Raw genomic sequence first — 18,813 nt, forward strand, 5'->3', positions numbered from 1 at the left:
TTCAAGATTGAAAGCAGCTCCTTATGGTAATTTTGTATGGGTATCCGCAATATTTTGCGCTGTATGATTAATTGACAAAGGTAGACAATAATATCTCCTTCTGTGTCAGATTCCGTGTGGTGAGGTCTCCACGATTTGCAAATCCACCTCACCTACTCTATCTCGAGAACTCTTATCTCGAGGTCTTCCCATTGTTTTGCAAGAGAACCTTTCATAACCCTTCAAGTGCACTGGCGCCACTGTAGTTCTGAATTTTAACTCGTGGCGGCGCTACTCGCTCAGATTTAAACATGAGACCCACAAATAATCTGTACGTCCTCTTATCTGAACTGTAAACGGAAGTACTTCATACTTCGATAGTGTACAGAACGGTAAGTGTTTTGTGTTATTTGTCTGTCACTACAATGATATTCTGGGTGACATTGGCACGTAATGGCAGTAGTTTTGCTCCGGTTTGTGGATGTGGGCGTTTTATAATGGGAGGACACAGGCGCGTGGAAAGAGAGAAGGAAGACGCAGGCAAAGTCACACGGAGGTTATTCGAAGAAAAATCTAAGCCTATTTCGTAAATACTCACACAGTGGTTGCGAAACACGACGCCGTTTTATTGGATGGTCAAGCCACTAGAAAAATAACTATCTAAAAACTCTGGTGGTTTATTGCCGTATCAGCAGTTGTCAGTGAAGTTAGCTAACGTTAGCTAGCTAGGGAATCTGTTTGAATCTAGTTCCCTGCTGTTTATGTTATGCATAATAGCCACAAAGCCAGCCATCTCTCACACACCTACACGTTACTGTATGGTGGTAAACAAGAATGTCTTGCATAGGTGTCCTTCCTCCCCCTGATGTCACTGTCCAACCATAGTAGCTCTGCCTGAGTAGCGGCCCTGTTTTGATTATGGTGCCATGAAATTACATTTATCAGTCTTCTGTTCTCTTCCCCCATTTATGTCTCTTTTCAGATGGCTCACCGGCTGCTAGTCCGTAGAATTTGGACCCTCTCAGTAAAAGACCTTCGCTGTCTCCCGGCCTCCACCTCCTCCTTCTCTACCTCCATGCGTTCCTCCACTACCCCTCTATCCTTCATTTCTCCCAAACGCACTCTGCCCCGCTCCCTGCCCCACACTTCCCGCAGAGAGGTCTCCTTCAATGTGCAGGACCATGAGGACTTCACAGAGAGAGTCATCAACAGTGACCTGCCTGTGCTTATTGACTTCCATGCCCAGTGAGTAGCTAATAGATTCATTCATGAAGATGTTTCATGGACCCCCAGAGGGGATATTAGGCTCCACTTACAGCATTTACAAACTACCCTCTAATGAGAAAGCAAAGCCCCTAAGAGACAATACATGGAGAAGCATCTATGTCTGCCTGTTGAAATTAGACTACTGAGATGACAGCAGGAAACAACTTTTATAGCAGGTATCAAATGATGGTTTACAACCATGCTTGTAAACCTGACCATAGCTTTTTCAACAATGCACCCAACACGTGAATGTATTTATCAATTATATTAATTGACATAATATGCTCAACAGCTTTCCTATTGTAAGACTAAAGCATAACAGGTGACTGAGTGCATATTATGTGTGATATCAACACCTTACCCATACTGTATGTGTCTGGCTGCATGGCTTGACATCCGATGGTGTTTCCATTGGAGGTAGATCATTTGAGGTTACACAACAAGAGGCAATGCCAGGACAGCCACATTGGGTTCATGCTCTTCTACAACATGTGTCAAACTCATTCACGTAGGGCAGAGTGCCTGTGGGTTTTCGCTCCTCCCTTGGACTTGATGAAGGTCACTGTTTAGTAAGGAACTCCCCACACCTGTTTGTCTATGTCTTAATTGAAAGGAGAAACCAAAACCCAGCAGACACTAGGCCCTCCATGGAATGAGTTTGACACCCCTGCTCTAGAAAATTACACACAGCCTGAATATATACATACACACACAGTGGCTTGCGAAAGTATTCATCCCCCCTGGCATTTTTCCTATTTTGTTGCCTTACAACCTGGAATTGAAATAGATTTTTTGGGTTTGTATCATTTGATTTACACAACATGCCTACCACTTTGAAGATGCAAAATATTTTTTGTGAAATAAGACAAAAAACAGAACTTGAGCATGCATAACTATTCACCCCCCCCCAAAGTCAATACTTGTAGAGCCACCTTTTGCAGCAATTACAGCTGCAAGTCTCTTGGGGTATGTCTATAAGCTTGGCACATCTAGCCACTCGGATTTTTGCTCATTCTTCAATGCAAAACTGCTCCGGCTCCTTCAAGTTGGATGGGTGCCGCTGGTGTACAGCTATCTTTAAGTCATACCACAGATTCTCCATTGGATTGAGGTCTGGGCTTTGACTAGGCCATTCCAAGACATTTAAATGTTTCCCCTTAATTAAACCACAAGTGTTGCTTTAGCAGTATGCTTAGGATAATTGTCCTGCTGGAAGGTGAACCTCCACCCCAGTCTCAAATCTCTGGAAGACAAACAGGTTTCCCTCAAGAATTTCCCTGTATTTAGCACTATCAATCATTCTTTCAATTCTGACCAGTTTCCCAGTCCCTGCAGACGGAACAACATACCCACAGGATGATGCTGCCACCACGCTTCACTGTGGGGATGATGTTCTCGGGGTGATGAGAGGTGTTGGGTTTGCGCCAGACATAGTGTTTTCCTTGATGGCCAAAAAGGTAAATTTTAGTCTCATCTAACCAGAGTACCTTCCATATATGTTTGGGGAGCCTCCCATATGCCTTTTGGTGAACACAATGTGTTTGCTTATTTTTTTCTTAAGCAATGGCTTTTCTCTGGCCACTCTTCCGTAAAGCCCAGCTCTGTGGAGTGGACGGCTTAAAGTGGTCCTATGGACAGACTCCAATCGCCGCTGTGGAGCTTTGCAGCCCCTTCAGGGTTATCTTAGGCCTCTTTGTTGCCTCTGATTAATGCCCTCCTTGCCTGGTCCATGAGTTTTGGTGGGCGGCCCTCTCTTGGCAGGTTTGTTGTGGTGCCATATTCTTTCCATTTTTTTAATAATGGATTTAATGGTGCTCTGTGGGAAGTTTCAGATATTTTTTTATCACCCAACCCTGATCTGTACTTCTCCACAACTTTGTCCCTGACTTGTTTGGAGAGCTCCTTGGTCTTCATGGTGCCGCTTGCTTGGTGGTGTTGCAGAACAGAACAGGTGTATATATACTGAAATCATGTGACACTTAGATTGCACGCAGGTGGACTTTATTTAACTAATTATGTGACTTCTGAAGGTAATTGGTTGCACCAGATCTTATTTAGTGGCTTCATAGCAAAGGGGGTGAAAACATACAGTTAAATTCAGAAGTTTACTTACACTTAGGTTGGAGTCATTCAAACTCGTTTTTCAACCACTCCACAAATTTCTTGTTAACAAACTATAGTTTTGGCAAGTCGGTTAGGACATCTACTTTGTGCATGACAAGTAACTATTCCAACAATTGTTTACAGACAGATTCTTTCACTTATAATTCACTGTATCACAATTCCAGTGGGTCAGAAGTTTACATACACTAAGTTGACTGTGCCTTTAAACATCTTGGAAAATTCCAGAAAATGATGTAATGGCTTTAGAAGCTTCTGATAGGCTAATTGACATAATTTGAGTAAATTGGAGGTGTACCTGTGATGTATTTCAAACCCTACCTTCAAACGCAGTGCCTCTTTGCTTGACATCATTCGAAAATCAAAAGAAATCAGCCAAGACCTCGGAAAAACAATTCTAGACCTCCACAAGTCTGGTTCATCCTTGGGAGCAATTTCCAAATGCCTGAAGGTACCACGTTCATCTGTACAAACAATAGTACGCAAGTATAAATACCATGGGACCATGCAGCCGTCTTACCGCTCAGGAAGGAGACGCATTCTGTCTCCTAGAGATGAACGTACTTTGGTGCAAAAAATGCAAATCAATCCCAGATCAACAGCAAAGGACCTTGTGAAAATGCTAGAGGAAACAGGTACAAAAGTATCTATATCCACAGTAAAACAAGTCCTATATCAACATAACCTGAAAGGCCGCTCAGCAAGGAAGAAGCCACTGCTCCAAAACCGCCATAAAAAAGCCAGACTACTGTTTGCAATTGAACATGGGGCTGAAGATTGTACTTTTTGGAGAAATGTCCTCTGGTCTGATGAAACAAAAACAGAACTGTTTGGCCATAATGACCATCATAATGCTAGGAGGAAAAAGGGGGAGGCTTGCAAGCCAAAGAACACCATCTCAACCGTGAAGCACGGGGGTGGCAGCATCATGTTGTGGGGGTGCTTTGCTGCAGGAGGGACTGGTGCACTTCACAAAATAGATGGCATCATGATGAGGGGAAATTATGTGGATATATTGAAGCAACATCTCAAGACATTAGTCAGGAAATTAATGCTTGGTCGCAAATGGGTCTTCCAAATGGACAATGACCCCAAGCATACTTCCAAAGTTGTGGCAAAATGGCTTAAGGACAACAAAGTCAAGGTATTGGAGTGGCCATCACAAAGCCCTGACCTCAATCCTATAGAAATTTTGTGGGCAGAACTGAAAAAGTGTGTGCGAACGAGGAGGCCTACAAACCTGACTCAGTTACACCAGCTCTGTCAGGAGGAATGGGCCAAAATTTACCCAACTTATTGTGGGAAGCATGTGGAAGGCTACCTGAAATGTTTGACCCAAGTTAAACAATTTAAAGGCAATGCTACCAAATACTAATTGAGTGTATGTAAACTTCTGACCCACTGGGAATGTGATGAAAGAAATAACAGCTGAAATCATTCTCTCTACTATTATTCTGACATTTCACATTCTTAAAATAAAGTGGTGATCGTAACTGACCTAAAACAGGGAATTTTTACTAGGATTAAATGTCAGGAATTGTGAAAAACTGAGTTAAAATTTATTTGGCTAAGGTGTATGTAAACTTCCGACTTAAACTGTATGCACACACCACTTTTCTTTTTTTCTTTTTTTATAATTTTTTGAAACAAGTGATTTAAAATAATAATAATCTTCACAAATTTGGACTTTTTTTTGTCAATTACATTAAATCCAAATAAATCTATTTAAATTACATTTTGCAATGCAACAAAATAGGGAAAATGCCAAGGGGGTGAATACTTTTGCAAGGCACTGTATATACAGTAAACATGATACACATGACCTTGATATGCATAGTGGTCAGTGTTGACCTTGTTTATGTTTTTGCAAACTTGTTGACATTGTCTTGCTAGGCAACAATTTAATGTTATTTTCAGGTTCTATTCTGTACTCCCAGATATATATTTTGTGGAGACTATTGATTGAAATTTCACGAATACCAGTATTATTAGTTCTAACCAGACATCCCATGTTTGTTCTATAAAGGTGGTGTGGTCCCTGCAAGATACTGGGGCCAAGATTAGAGAAAGCTGTCGCCAAACAGAAAGGCAAAGTTGCCATGGCAAAGGTCGACATAGACGATCACACAGACTTGGCCATTGAATATGGGGTAAGTGGAAGCTGTTGACATTATTGATTGATATTGCAAATGTTAGTTAGAAAATGTGACCTTCTTTCCTCCCTTCCTTGAAGTAACTCCTGATCTAAAATGATGGGATTTGTGAAAGCAGGGATTCCACTACATAGTTTACAGCAACCCCATCAGATCAGGGATTACTAGAAGGAAGGATACATTTTGTTCTGGAACAGTGCCTTTGACTGATGTCATTGTGGTTACTGACCTCTACTTCTCTCTACAGGTATCGGCGGTCCCCACGGTAATCGCCATGCGAGGAGGCGACGTCATCGACCAGTTTGTGGGAATCAAAGATGATGAGGCGCTGGACTCGTTTGTCAGCAAGCTTGTTGGACAATGAACATGTCAATCACATCCCTGTGATCCAACCCCTTATGACCCCATTGTTGTCTGAGCCTGGTCTGGTCCTCAACGCTGCACGGCCATGTTGAACCTGTTAAAACAACTAACAACCCACCCACCACCTGACCACAATCCCACCTGACCACAACCCCACCTGGCACACGCTCACACCCATCCCTAAACTCTCTGCTTTGTATTATTCTGTCTGTCTATTGTCTAGTGATGGGTGTGTGCTTGTGAACTTCAATTCCCCTCTTTATACTCATATATTGCTCCCATCTTGCAGCGGTTTCCTCCCTCCATCAACCTGTAATATAATGGCCCCACCCTGTGGAAACTAGTAGAGCAGCCTGAGCCAGTGTGTACCAGTTTACTACAATAGATTGTTTAGGATGGGCGACTACACTGCTGTACTTTCCTGCATTGTATTGGGGACAAGTTGTTTAGTATTAAGTGGGGAGGGACGTTAACAGGAAATGTGATATTGGTGAATGAGCTGAGATGTCTCTCTTTGCAGTTCCTGCTTTAGTCCACTCGAGGGCGGCCTTCCCCTAGCATTGTAGGCACGGTCATTTTACACCATTATGCCTAATGTGAGAGTGGAATGTGTCTGACATGAGTGTGTCTGTATGGATATATCTGTGTATGTCTTTCTCAGTCTTGGTTTTGACTGAGAAATTTGAGATAAGTGGGAAACACAAATATGGTTATATGGGTTCGATTTAGATTTTATTTCAATAAACTATGTAATATGACCAAGAGAATAAATAAAGGATATTAAAGGTTTTCTATATTTGGAGTGTGAATTGGTTTGTGGTCTGATATTACATGCGGTAAAGGACTAAATCATGAGGAAGTGGTTTCATAGTAATATTGGAGGCCTTTGACCTATATATGACTTCTTTAGCTGTAAAATAATAATCTTTATAACTTTATTTTATTTTCGGTGGTATGTAAATTATGAAGTTTACATCTAATCAGTTGTGGTAATATTTCAGCCATGTGATTCCCTTGTTAACTATGTGGGCAGTCTAGTTAGGGGAGTGGTGATGGAATGTTGACTAAGGATGATGGTGTGATGTTTGTTTGCCTGGGAGGCAGGGATGTTTTCTGTCACAGATTAATTGACATATTTCTTTCTAGTAGAATGGGTGTGATGTTCTCGCCATTACTGACAAACTTCTGTATGTACCTAATGAGCTGGAATAGTCTTCTGTCTGTCTATTAAGCTACCTTGCCACATTCTTTTCCTTCTCATTTAATTATTTATTTTTATTTAACTAGGCAAGTTAGTTAAGAACAAATTCTTATGTACAATGACGGCCTATTTATCCCTCATTCAGTTTCTCCTCTTTTCCATTTCATGTCTCTCCATCCTCCTTTATTTTCAGATTTATCGTTTAATTCAGTTTCTATTTAATCAGTCTATCTCTCTCTCGCTTTGTTTCTCTCTGTTTCTCTCTCTCTCTTTACTAGTTTTACCCACTCTCATCAGTGTAACGGTGTGGAAGCCTGAAGCCCGCCCCCCCCCCCCCCCCATGACCACGGCTTCACACCAGTCCTCTCCCCTACACCTTAACTCACCAAGCTGTCTAGGTAGGCACCTGGGCTCTGACTCCCCATCTCCAGTTATCATTCCGTCTCACATGACGACACACCGGGTCATTCCCACACTGCGTGCCTCACGATCATAGCGTGTTATTACAGAATCACTGCTGACATCGTCATGGCACAAGCTTCCAAACTACTTATTTGCTACCCTTAAACAGAGTACATTTTACAGGTTCCGTCTGTAGTTTTAATAACCTTGGATTAGATCATTGTTACACAAATAACGTCCCCCAAGAAATTGACTGAGTGTTGAGCTGTTCAGTTGCCAGTTATAAAGGATATAAACACCCAGGGATTTTCTAAGAGGAATTCCATAGGTATTACATAAACAGGTGTGAGTAAGCAGGTACGGTTGGAGTAGCTAATGGTCTCGATCTATAATCCAGACTGCTGTTGTACTCAATGAAAGACATTTCTGTTTGGACTCTATCACATAGTTGAAATGGCTGGAATAGTAGTTCAGCAGTACCTTAGATCATTAACAATTTTGAACCAGTCCTCCCTCTCCCTTCATGTTCTCTCTTTTCCCCCTCCCTTTCTATCTCTGTGTTCAGTGTCTTGACCACAGTGCTGATGATAGGTATAGACTTATACAGGCGTACTTGTTGATTCCCCTTCTTTAAAGGACCAGTGCAGTCAACATTATTTCCTGATAGTGGCTGGTTGAAAATACAATCTACACAGGTCCTTCTAATCAGCAGGTTTGCAATAGGTGGAAGTTTCTGACACGGTTATGCAGTAAATTAGTTAATAGACTAATAACAAAGAGTTCCAAAGAGAGTTCTAATGAACATCTATTACAGTAAGGTACTTAATTGTTACCCTGAAATTATTTGCTATTGATATAAAACGGCTGCATTGGGCCTTTAACTACTCTTTGTCTGACTTATGCTGCGTTTGTAACCAAGTGGAAAGTGAGAATTTACCACATATGTCTGGGAAAAATCCACTTTAACGCCCCTTCAACTGGTAATCACTAGTGGGAAACTCGTCTATCATCCTGAGCTCCCACATGCTGAATTCTGACAACAACTACTAAAGAAATTACCTCGTTAACAGCATTTTTGGCAGATAAATGCAATAACAAAACATTATTTCTAAAAAGCAATCTATTAATAGGGTTTCTGAACACTATAATTTCTTTACAAGCATTATAGCTGTACTTTTAGTTTATGCAGCTTGTTGGTCATTAGCCAATCAGTGTTTCTCAACAAGTTCAAAGCACATGAATGCATCCAACTTGTATTTACGACTTCACAACTGGTAAATTCCCACCTCCCACTTGTTTATGAACGTGACATTAGTCATAGGAATGAGGTGAAGAGATGACGGAATGCTGGAAAGGTTCATGAGTAGTGTAACCCTACACCTCTTCCGCCAAAAACAATAGACCACACCTCCATCCTCGCTCCCGCTGTCTCTCTCTCTCTCTCAACCACTCTGTTACCATATAAGGCAAAAAGACTGGGGAAGCCAGTGACTGTTGAACAAATGGGCTGAGAAGGGAGAGTTGCAGAATTCCTCTGCCATCTCTCTCTGCTTTTCTCATACTCTAAAACTTGTAATGTTTGTTGTGTGATAATTTGACTGGCCCTGCCTGTGCCACATAGTCAAAATGCCTTTGGAATGTGTGATGCTGTAACAACAGCCATACCTGGCACAGCCCAAGAGTATTCTGTGTTTATAGTAAATACTTAGCTTTATTTATATTTCAAGCACATATCACCCTCCAGCTTGTTGAATGTCCATTCTGTTCCAGACAAATGTAAATTTACCATACACAAAGCAGACACTGTTTCTTGCTCCCATCTTTTCCTCATGTACATTTATTTTATATTTAACCTTTATTTAACTAGGCAAGTCAGTTAAGAACATATTCTTATTTTCAATGACGGCCTAGGAACAGTTGGTTAACTGCCTTGTTCAGGGGCAGAACAACAGCTTTTTACCTTGTCAGCTCGGGGATTCGATCTAGCAACTTTTCGGTTACTGGCCCAACGCTCTAACCACTAGGCTACCTGCCGCCCCAATGAGCAATGTATACTTTTTATACATACAGTATACATGATCTGAACTTATATTTTGGCTATGAGAGTTGATTACTGCTGAGTGGGAAAGAGAATATGAAAGAAAAGAAGGAGCCCCCCTTTTCCCTTTTCTCTACATTCCAGAATTTTGTGAGTCAACATGGGTCTGTCTTATCACCCCTTCCTGTGTACTGATTACTGGGGGAGGGAAGACGCGAGGGATGCTGAAAAGGACAAAAGAAGGAATAAATTGCCATGTGTTCTACTACTATAATTTCATGACAGCATATTTGGCATACTGGAGCTGTTTTTAATTACTTTGCGGTTGTGTTTGGACATTGCCCCTCAGGGGATGCTCTATGCCATTTAAGGACACACAAAATACTTTCACACAGCCATACTCTGTCATGTCAAGACCAGCTGGCTAAATTTAAGTGAGTTGCGTAAATAGTCTTGACAGGGGGTTTGACATTATTGGTGAATGGTGTAAAACAACAGCAAGGTGCTGGATGCTGACAATGTGTTTCTACAGATAGCCGTTAGACTCATATTCAAGCTTGTTGTATGCTTAATATGTGTCACACTATGTTTAGACATTAACAGGATACAGCACTCCAATCACTTACAGGTCTGACACATGCAGGCTGGCCCATACACATTACTCTCACATATGAATGCACACACGTGAATTCACAGAAGCTATTGGTGTGTAAAAGAGCTCAATGAACTCATACCAGCCTGTTCACATTGTGCGAGTCAAGGTCAGTGAGGTCAGGAGTGTGTCTCCATATTTGGTTATCTACTCTTAGTTATAGGCTTTTCTTCTGTTTTAATCCCTCGTTGCTGCCGTCTGGGCCCAAATCAGTTTGTTGTGTCCTATCATTCCTGTTGTGACAATGATTGAGCAGAGTATGATGTACAACTCAGATTAGGTCTGGATGGGCGGCTGCACATATCTTTCCCAAATCCCTTCCTTTCTGCTCCCTCAGCATCTGGTTCTGCTCAAAGGTGACCCTTGACCCCCGGGCTAAATTCTTTGTATTTCCCAACCAGGCCTGACTGAGCGATGTATTGATTTTTCCAACTATATGGCATGTTCATCAGGGTTGTCGTGTGCTATATGTGATGCACAGTTGCTAAATATGCAGGAACGAACACAGACACATTCCACACCTGCTGACACATTGAACAGTATAATGTTGAACATTGAACATATTTCTCTGCTTGTTAACAGACATTATACCTTTATTGGCTCATACTTTTAGTTAGTTTTAGGCTATAACTAGGGTCCTGAGTTTTTGCTGATCATATTGTGTGGTCTGGAAAAACTCCTTTCCCTAATAATCGTTATGTCATCCTATGGTTATGATAAAGCTGTTTACCCAGACTGCCTCTGTTAAGTGCACATGAGATATAGGTTGTGTATGTCAATATGTTGATGTCACCTGTGTCGAGGATGTTTTTACCAATGTTGGTTGTGTTAACCCTTGTTTATCCGATGAGGTCACAACATCATCTGTTTCACGTTCAGGTCCTTTTGAACGCATAGAGAGCCGGCGTCACCCCTAGGAGAGAGTGAAGATGAGAACGAGTGAGGTCAGGAGTGCAAAGTATTAAATTACCTCATTCTTCCTCTTTCATCTTTATTCTCCTTGTTCCACCATACTCATTTTCACCTGGGCATTTCTTCAATGTATTTCCTTTGCCACGTTTCCTTTTTCCTTTGCAAAGGGTATTGTCTCCCTGCTGTTAGTGGCCTGTATACTGGTCCAATGCCTTTGTTCTGTCAGACTGTCTCACCTTCTCCAGATCTCAGGGGAACACAATGGAATGAGCAGGTAGACGTGGTACTGAACCACTCTGTATGTACTTATGCTCTCTACCCTCTTAGCATCCATCAGCTCATATCATCCCCTGTTTCTTTTTCATCCTTTCATAGTCTCATTCTTTACTTCTGCTACTCTACCCCCAATTCCAGCCCTTCCCCCATCACTTAACCATGAAGTTGATATTGTTGTCTTATGTTTGCAACTAAATATTATTATTTTGCTCCCATCTTTCACATGCACTTATGTTAGCGTTTTCAAAAGCTTTAAAACTGACACCATGACATGCTGACCACACCGCTCACGTCACGTGCGCGAGCGTTGCAAAATAAATTACACATACATGTTATTCAATCATTGCACCCACACTGCTCGCGGAGCGTCTGCGTAGCCAGGCACTAAAATAGAAATTGGTTCTATTTGTGACGCTCCACGTGCTGCAAGTCCGGCCTCTCCCATCTCCACATGGGTTTTTAGCATATACCCATGTGCCATCTCCTCGTTGTTTTTCAGAAGCATATACCCACGTGGGTGATTGAAAGATTAACTGATGTCCGCAGTCCAGTCAGTTGTAGTAATGCACTGTAAATTTGGTTGCCAACCATCATATAAAGTCCAAAGAAGAAAAATAAGCCTGAAGGAAGGAGGAGAGATGATGAGATACAAATTCGGTTTACCGTTTTATCTGTGGATTAATAGTCGGAGTAGTGGATCTTGTGCATTTCAGGTAAAATAACAACCCAATGTTTATATCCCATGACAAATTAGCTAGCAACAGCAAGCTAGCTAGCTAAATTGCCATAAATGTTTAATCAAATCAAATTTTATTGGTCACATACACATGTATGGCAGATGTTATTGTGAGTGTAGCAAAATGCTTATGCTTTTAGATCCAACAGTGCAGCAGTATCTAACAGGCAATATCTAACAATTCCACAACAAAACCTAATGCTTTTTGACCTGTCCACAAATTAATATAATTGGTTCAGAGTTTGTTTTGATATTTCAACCTGCAAGTCCTGATCGCTTCGGGTGTTGGTGAACAAAGTCAACATGCACGTAGTTTGTTCAACTACAATAATATTCTGTGTAAAGGTTACAGATTTTTTTTCTTGCTATGACTGTGATATGTTGTTGTTTATCTACCTTAGTTGAATGCACTGACTTTAAGTCACTCTGGATAAGAGCGTCTGCTGAATGACTAAAATGTAAATGTAACAACACACTTGCAACGCATGCTGGGTATTATTCTAATGAGCTCCGCCCCCAAGCAAGTACAAATGTGGTCGGTGTGGATCAGATCCAAATCTGAACGAATCACAGACGTCTAGGTTATGTTTCACAGGTTTGAACATCACAGTACTGTATGGCAAAGTTTAGTACAGTAGAACACAGAAGAGTACAGTACAGTACAATACAGTACTGTATGGTACAGGACAGTAGAGTTTTATTCAGTAGAGTTTAATTCATTAGAGTAGAGTACAGTAGAGTTTAATTTAGTACAGTAGAGTATAGTACAGTAGCATAAACTACAGTACAGTATAGTTTAATTCAGTAGAGTACAGTACTATACAGTAGAGTTTAATTCAGTAGAGTAGAGTACAGTATAGTTTCGTTCAGTAGAGTAGAGTCCATTAGAGTAAAGAAGGGTAAAATACAGTACACTATACTTTACTTGTCTTTACTGTATTGTGTACTGTAATATACTTTACACTGCTGTGCTCTACTGTACTGTGCTGTGCTGTCCAAACTTGTGAAACATAGATGCCGATGATTGGTTCAGATTCGGGTCTGGTACGGGACGGACCAAATCTGAACCAAGTATAGACAATCTGAACATCTATGTTTGGGCCAAATATAGGCCGGTCGGGACCGGACGTCCGTGGACGTTCAAATGAAGGCCGGCCTAGGTCAAATCTGAACCAAACTTAGACGTCTATGTTTGGCCCAAATCAAGGCCTGTACGGACGTCTGTGGACGTTGAAATCAAGGACCATGAACCAAATATACACTGAGTGTATATGACACAGACTGACAAGGTGAATCTAGGTGAAAGCTATGATCCCTTATTGATGTCACTTGTCAAATCCACTTCAATCGGTGTAGATGAAGGGGAGGAGACAGGTTAAAGAATACTTTTTAAGCCTTGAGACAATTGAGACATGGATTATGTATGTGTGCCATTCAGAGGGTGAATGGGCAAGACAAAATATTTAAGTGCCTTTGAACAGGGTATGGTAGTAGGTGCCAGGTGCACCGGTTTGTGTTAAGTACTGCAACGCTGCTGGGTTTTTTACGCTCAACAGTTTCCTGTATTTATCAAGAATGGTCCACCACCCAAAGGATGTCCAGCCAACTTGACACAACTGTGGGAAGCATTGGAGTCAACATGGACCAGCATCCCTGTGCAACCATTTTGACACCTTGTAGAGTCCATGCCCCAACGAATTGAGGCTGTTCTGAGGGGAAAAGGGGGTGCAACTAAATATTAGGAAGGTGTTCCTAATGTTTTATACACTAGGTGTAGACGTCTATGATTGGTTCAGATAGACTTGATACACAGGGAAGTGTCTATTGTAAAAAATCTACATCCGTAGACGTTGAAATCAAGGCCATTCTGGACCGCAAGACAGAAAAAGACATCCAAAAGATGACCCCTGACGGTAAATGCTTAGTGGGCTTTTGCACCTTAACAGGAAAGCGCTTGTGTTTGTTGAATCTACCTTCCTTCTTTCAGTTGTTATTGTTTTTTTTGGAAGTTTTTATATTTCCTGGAAGATTCTTGATCATTCAGCAACACACAACTGACAGCTTTCTATGATATCAGCATTGTACATTGTTTTTGTTTGACAATAGACACTTCCCTGTGGCCAGGTCTACCTGTCAATGAACTGAAACATATCAATTCACACAATAAGTTCTTTGTGTAACCGATGTGAAATGGCTAGCTAGTTTGCGGGGTGCGCGCTAATAGCGTTTAAATCGGTGACTTCACTCGCTCTGAGACCTTGAAGTAGTTGTTCACCTTGCTCTGCAAGGGCCGGGGCTTTTGTGGAGAGATGGGTAACGATGCTTCGTGGGAGGCAGTTGTTGATGTGTGCAGAGGGTCCCTGGTTCGGGGCGAGGAGAGGGACGGAAGCTATACTGTTATATTTGCACAGGTCAAGTTTCTGTCATGTGGATTGCTATTGACCAATTTAATGCAATTTTTAAAAAATTCTTAGGGTGGAAAAATAATCTGAATTGTTGTTTGTCTATTTGGTGTGTATTTTTATATGCACATACACCTACATTTATTATGCCTCCGTGGGGTTTTAGTTTCAGTATGTTTCTCCGGACAATAGTGTTTCTGTGTCCCTAAATATCACTATTATTAGTGTGGTGATGGTAATACTATCACTAACTGAAAATGTGTTCTCAGTTAACTTACCTGTCAAAATAAAGGTAAATGGATAAAGAGTAAAACAGTAGGCTACAGTTGTAGTTTGTGTAGTGGTAGATTCTTTGACATGAACCTTAGTAGGTTCGCTCTAAACAGTGTCTGTGTGCTTCAAAGCAAACAGTCTAGCCCCAGTCTAATGACACACGGGGATAACCTGGATGATGTAGCCCATCCTGAATGGACTGGTACTTATATGGTCATAAAAATCCTTACAGTGCACATACCTACTTCATTAAACACCACCTTATCTGTGCCCCCCTTCTCCTCCCCTCAACTATTTCATGTTCAAGATTTTTTTTTGCCCAGTGGCAGTAGTTTCTCCACTTGGAAACGCCCCTTCAATAACATTATTGGCCCAGACGGTAAGGATTATTATAACATTGGCTGGGAGAAGCTAGGAGGGCGGGGACATAACATATAGGCCCCGCCTCCTCTGGACCGCACCCCGACTGACAACGCAAAGAGCGAATTTAAGTAGCTAGTGGAAGAGAGAAGGAAAAATAAAAAAATTGTGAGAGAGAGAGCAAGAGAGGGAAGAAGAAAACACTATAGTTTGATCCGAGTTATTTGCGAGGCTGCTGTCGACTGAAAAGGAGTTTGTTTCGCGGCGACTCGGAGACAAACTCAGCCACCGGTTGTAGCTAGCCAACCCCAAAAGCCTCTGCACCTCAACAGCAGGTAATTGTCCCGCTAGCTAGATATCTATTCTAGCTACATTCTCATTTCCTTCAGCCTTGGCTCTTCACATGCTTGTGTCTAGCGGTGAGCAAGTGTACCTAACCAGGAAGGACGAGAACTGCAACTTCATCACATCACTGGGTGGGACGTCATAACCCAGATGTATGAATTGTTAACTTTTCAACATCCAACTGTATCAACTTTTGTTTACAAAGTTGATACAATTTCAGGTGGAAAGTAGTTTCATTTTAACAGGCACGGTGTCAAAGCAAATTATATCAGCGACTAAAGAAGCAATGGCGAGAAAAGACGTAGAAAGTAACGTATGCTAACTACAGGAAGTGATTCGCATGAATGAGTTGTAGAAAGGGAGGGAATGAAAAGTAACTCAAAATAATGGAACGCATCAACTATGAGCACGGTCCTGTTAGAACCCTGTTGACGTGTCTATTTCATCGTAGATTAACATGTTGTATAGTTTAGGTCTCGCTGTGTGATCAGCTGCCGGGCAAGCAAACAAGTTTGTAGGCTAACGTACCCCGGGATTGTTGTTGCACACCATTACGTCACTCTTTAATTGATTCGCTGTGTAAGTCCACGCGTCCTGTTTTTCGATTGATCAATTTAGTTCTACGTCATTGAATTGTTTGCATTTCTCATTCATTTCATCCTACACTCCAATGAACTCATTATGCGTGAAATGACAATGTAGCCAATCGTGTACAGTTAATGTATTACTTAACATTTTCTGAGTTATGATAATTTATCTTTCCTGGCTTAAGTAATTGAACTAAATTAGACTAGATTCACTTTACTCGGTAGGCCAAGTGAACCTTGTTACACGACCAGACATTATATATGCAATGACACCAGTCTAAGTGCTTTGTCAGTAATTTGGGTTTAGTCAGTGTTTTGTTTTGTGAAATTATAGATTGCTGCAGTAGTTTGATTCTGATTATTTCGACCTCAGGGACTTTGCCTGGCTGCCCAAACTCGTTGCTCCGGCCAAACGCTATGCCACGCCCACGGACATTAGTTTCTTCTCCACAAGGAGTCTGGATCGGAGTACCTCCTCAACGCAGAGGCTAGCATTCTATAAATCAGAGTCCCCAACAAGGGGATGTTCTGGATTTCAGGGCAAATGGAAAGCGTCTGCCACTTCCACTTTTGGACGTTAACAATGTGACTCCATCTTAACTCCTCCACATTTATCGGATTGGTTGAACATTACAGAAGAGAACCTCCCCCCAAGTTGTTTTTTTTCTTCTCGTCAAGACCAGTATGTAGGGGATCTAGTTTCAGGAGTTTCTTTTACGCCTGCTAGTTAGGTTGTTAGAACACAAACCCATTCTAACCATTCTGATTGGTCCCAGAAACCAAAGGTTTGGACCAGAACCAGAACACAAGTCGGTAAAGCAGCATTTTGGAAGTGTCATTGACTTTGATAGTTTGATAGTCTGATTGGTTTGAGATGATCCAATCACTGCTGACCTTAATTTTGACGTCACCACAAACGGCTTCAACGTTGGCAGTCTCAAGCTGAAGTGTAGCGAAATATAGAGCAGAGGAAGAATTCAGTGTGAGTCGTCAGGCAATACGGGACTCACAAATTACGCATGGTTCTCCAGTGAGCTTGGGCAATTCTCCTGATATAGGAACATGGCTCAGTCTAGGCCTGTGAAAAAGTCTGTTCCCACTGCACTGAGTGAATGTCTGCCCTACAGATATAGGCACATTTGAATATCATGCCCATTAATTCAAACTTGTTATTTCAAGTGAAACAAAGGCCTATTTCTTAGAACAGGGTTTCTGTCTTTTGAAGGTAACCGTATGCAAAGTCAAGTTCTTGCATACATCCTTGGTCTCTCTCTGTAGGTGTCTTTCTATTTCAGTAACGCAGGGTGTTGGTTCCTGTCAGAATAACATAATATCCTGTTTGTGCTTTCACTGCACTGAACTGTGAATCAAACCCCTGGCAACATCTGAAACGAATCCTCTGGATTTCAACATTTGCTCATTGGAAAGGCATTCACCATTATTATTAGATATAAACTGATTAGTCTAACTTGTCGTGATCCTCTTACATTTTACTGACCGTTTCAATGATGTCCCTACTAGAATGTATCCAATTCATGACCAGTGGGTCGACCACATTTGATCAATATGTAATCTAGCCTAAAAATCTGCTTAAAATCATACAGGACAAATTTAAAATGCCTGTTAATGTGTTGAAGGCCAACTAGAATACAGGCATCCTGGCTAAGGTAGATTACTGTTAGGAACCAACTTGCTTTTGTTTCAATTTGAAACATTTGGGTCAAGGGCACTGTGGCACAAAAGTGTCCCACAGTTATCCAAGGTTCAGTGGTAGCTGTGATTCTTGAGTTGATGATCTCAGTCAGTCCCAAGGTGTTTCTGACCTGGTTTCTGTCAGGTGAGGTCCTCTAAACTAACTGTAGATTTACAGGACTATAGTTGCCCTTTCAGTGATGTAACCTGGGCAAATGCTTGATGTTTATCCAGAAAATGGAAGCAAAAATAAAAGAGCACTACATTTTTGACCATACCATCAAAATTAGGTCATTTCCCCAAGTAAACAATCCTAATTTTATATTCATTTTAGGCCCTATATCCCAGCTAGCTACAGCAGATCAGATGAAAGGTCATCATCTAGACAGGACTGCAGTTTATGCTTCATTGATATTTATGAGCCATGTCATATAATGTACAGTACATCTCCAGTCAAAGGGGCAAGTAGAAAGCAAAGATCAATCATCCACACGAGAGTCAATATCATTTGAGTAATGTATACAGACCTGCTCATAGGCACAGATCAGCATATAAACATGGGTCACATTATCTTCTTAAAGCTGGAATCCTTAATGGTGAAACTGTCATGTCAGTTTGGGATATTACAACAAAGTTACTGTAAACAAGTGTTTCTTCATCAGACGTCATTGAACGTGTGATACAACAGCAGAATATGTACTGCAACTTTTTTTTACTACACTGCTCGACGCACCTCACCTCCGTTACATCCACAAAAAGATAACGACGGTGCTGGGGCGGACAGTGGCGCTGTTTCCCCTAATACGGATTCCATCTTTAAACTAGGGCTGGGAATTGCCAGCGACCTCACAATATTTCCATGATACTTCGGTGCGATACGATATGTATTGCGTTTCTCACAATTGTATATGTATTACGATTTGGTTCTGTGATAAAAAAATATATATATATATTTTTTAATTGGGATTTGACGTTCCAAACATATTGCTCACCATATGTATGCTGCCGAGATACAAGCAAGAGCATGATAAATACATAATGGAAGAGTCCTATAA

The 18,813-nt window shown here is 41.4% G+C and overlaps 2 protein-coding genes across 3 annotated transcripts in view; both read left to right on the forward strand.

Moving 5' to 3' along the window:
* Positions 1-411: 411 nt before the first annotated feature.
* On the forward strand, positions 412-6,691 carry LOC120045537 (thioredoxin, mitochondrial-like). Its single transcript, XM_038990440.1, has 4 exons — positions 412-535; positions 962-1,224; positions 5,393-5,516; positions 5,767-6,691. Exons 1-4 carry the CDS (start codon positions 461-463, stop codon positions 5,881-5,883), a joined length of 579 nt encoding a protein of 192 aa, XP_038846368.1. The 5' UTR covers positions 412-460; the 3' UTR covers positions 5,884-6,691.
* Positions 6,692-15,232: 8,541 nt separating this feature from the next.
* Positions 15,233-18,813, forward strand: part of LOC120046342 (myosin-9-like) — a 31,606-nt gene continuing 28,025 nt past the window's right edge. For both annotated transcript variants that reach the window (XM_038991501.1, XM_038991503.1), the window contains exon 1: positions 15,233-15,469. The gene's annotated coding sequence lies outside the window, so the exon portion shown is untranslated. The remainder of the gene's footprint in view (positions 15,470-18,813) is intronic.

The sequence above is a fragment of the Salvelinus namaycush genome, chromosome 4, assembly GCF_016432855.1.
Source record: "Salvelinus namaycush isolate Seneca chromosome 4, SaNama_1.0, whole genome shotgun sequence".
NCBI classification, from domain to species: domain Eukaryota; kingdom Metazoa; phylum Chordata; class Actinopteri; order Salmoniformes; family Salmonidae; genus Salvelinus; species Salvelinus namaycush.

Coding starts and splice junctions, on each gene's coding strand:
- LOC120045537 (XM_038990440.1), top strand. CDS start 461: ATGTGGGCGTTTTATAATGGGAGGACACAGGCGCGTGGAAAGAGAGAA. Junction 1,225..5,392: donor CTTATTGACTTCCATGCCCA/GTGAGTAGCTAA, acceptor TGTTCTATAAAG/GTGGTGTGGTCCCTGCAAGA. Junction 5,517..5,766: donor ACTTGGCCATTGAATATGGG/GTAAGTGGAAGC, acceptor TTCTCTCTACAG/GTATCGGCGGTCCCCACGGT.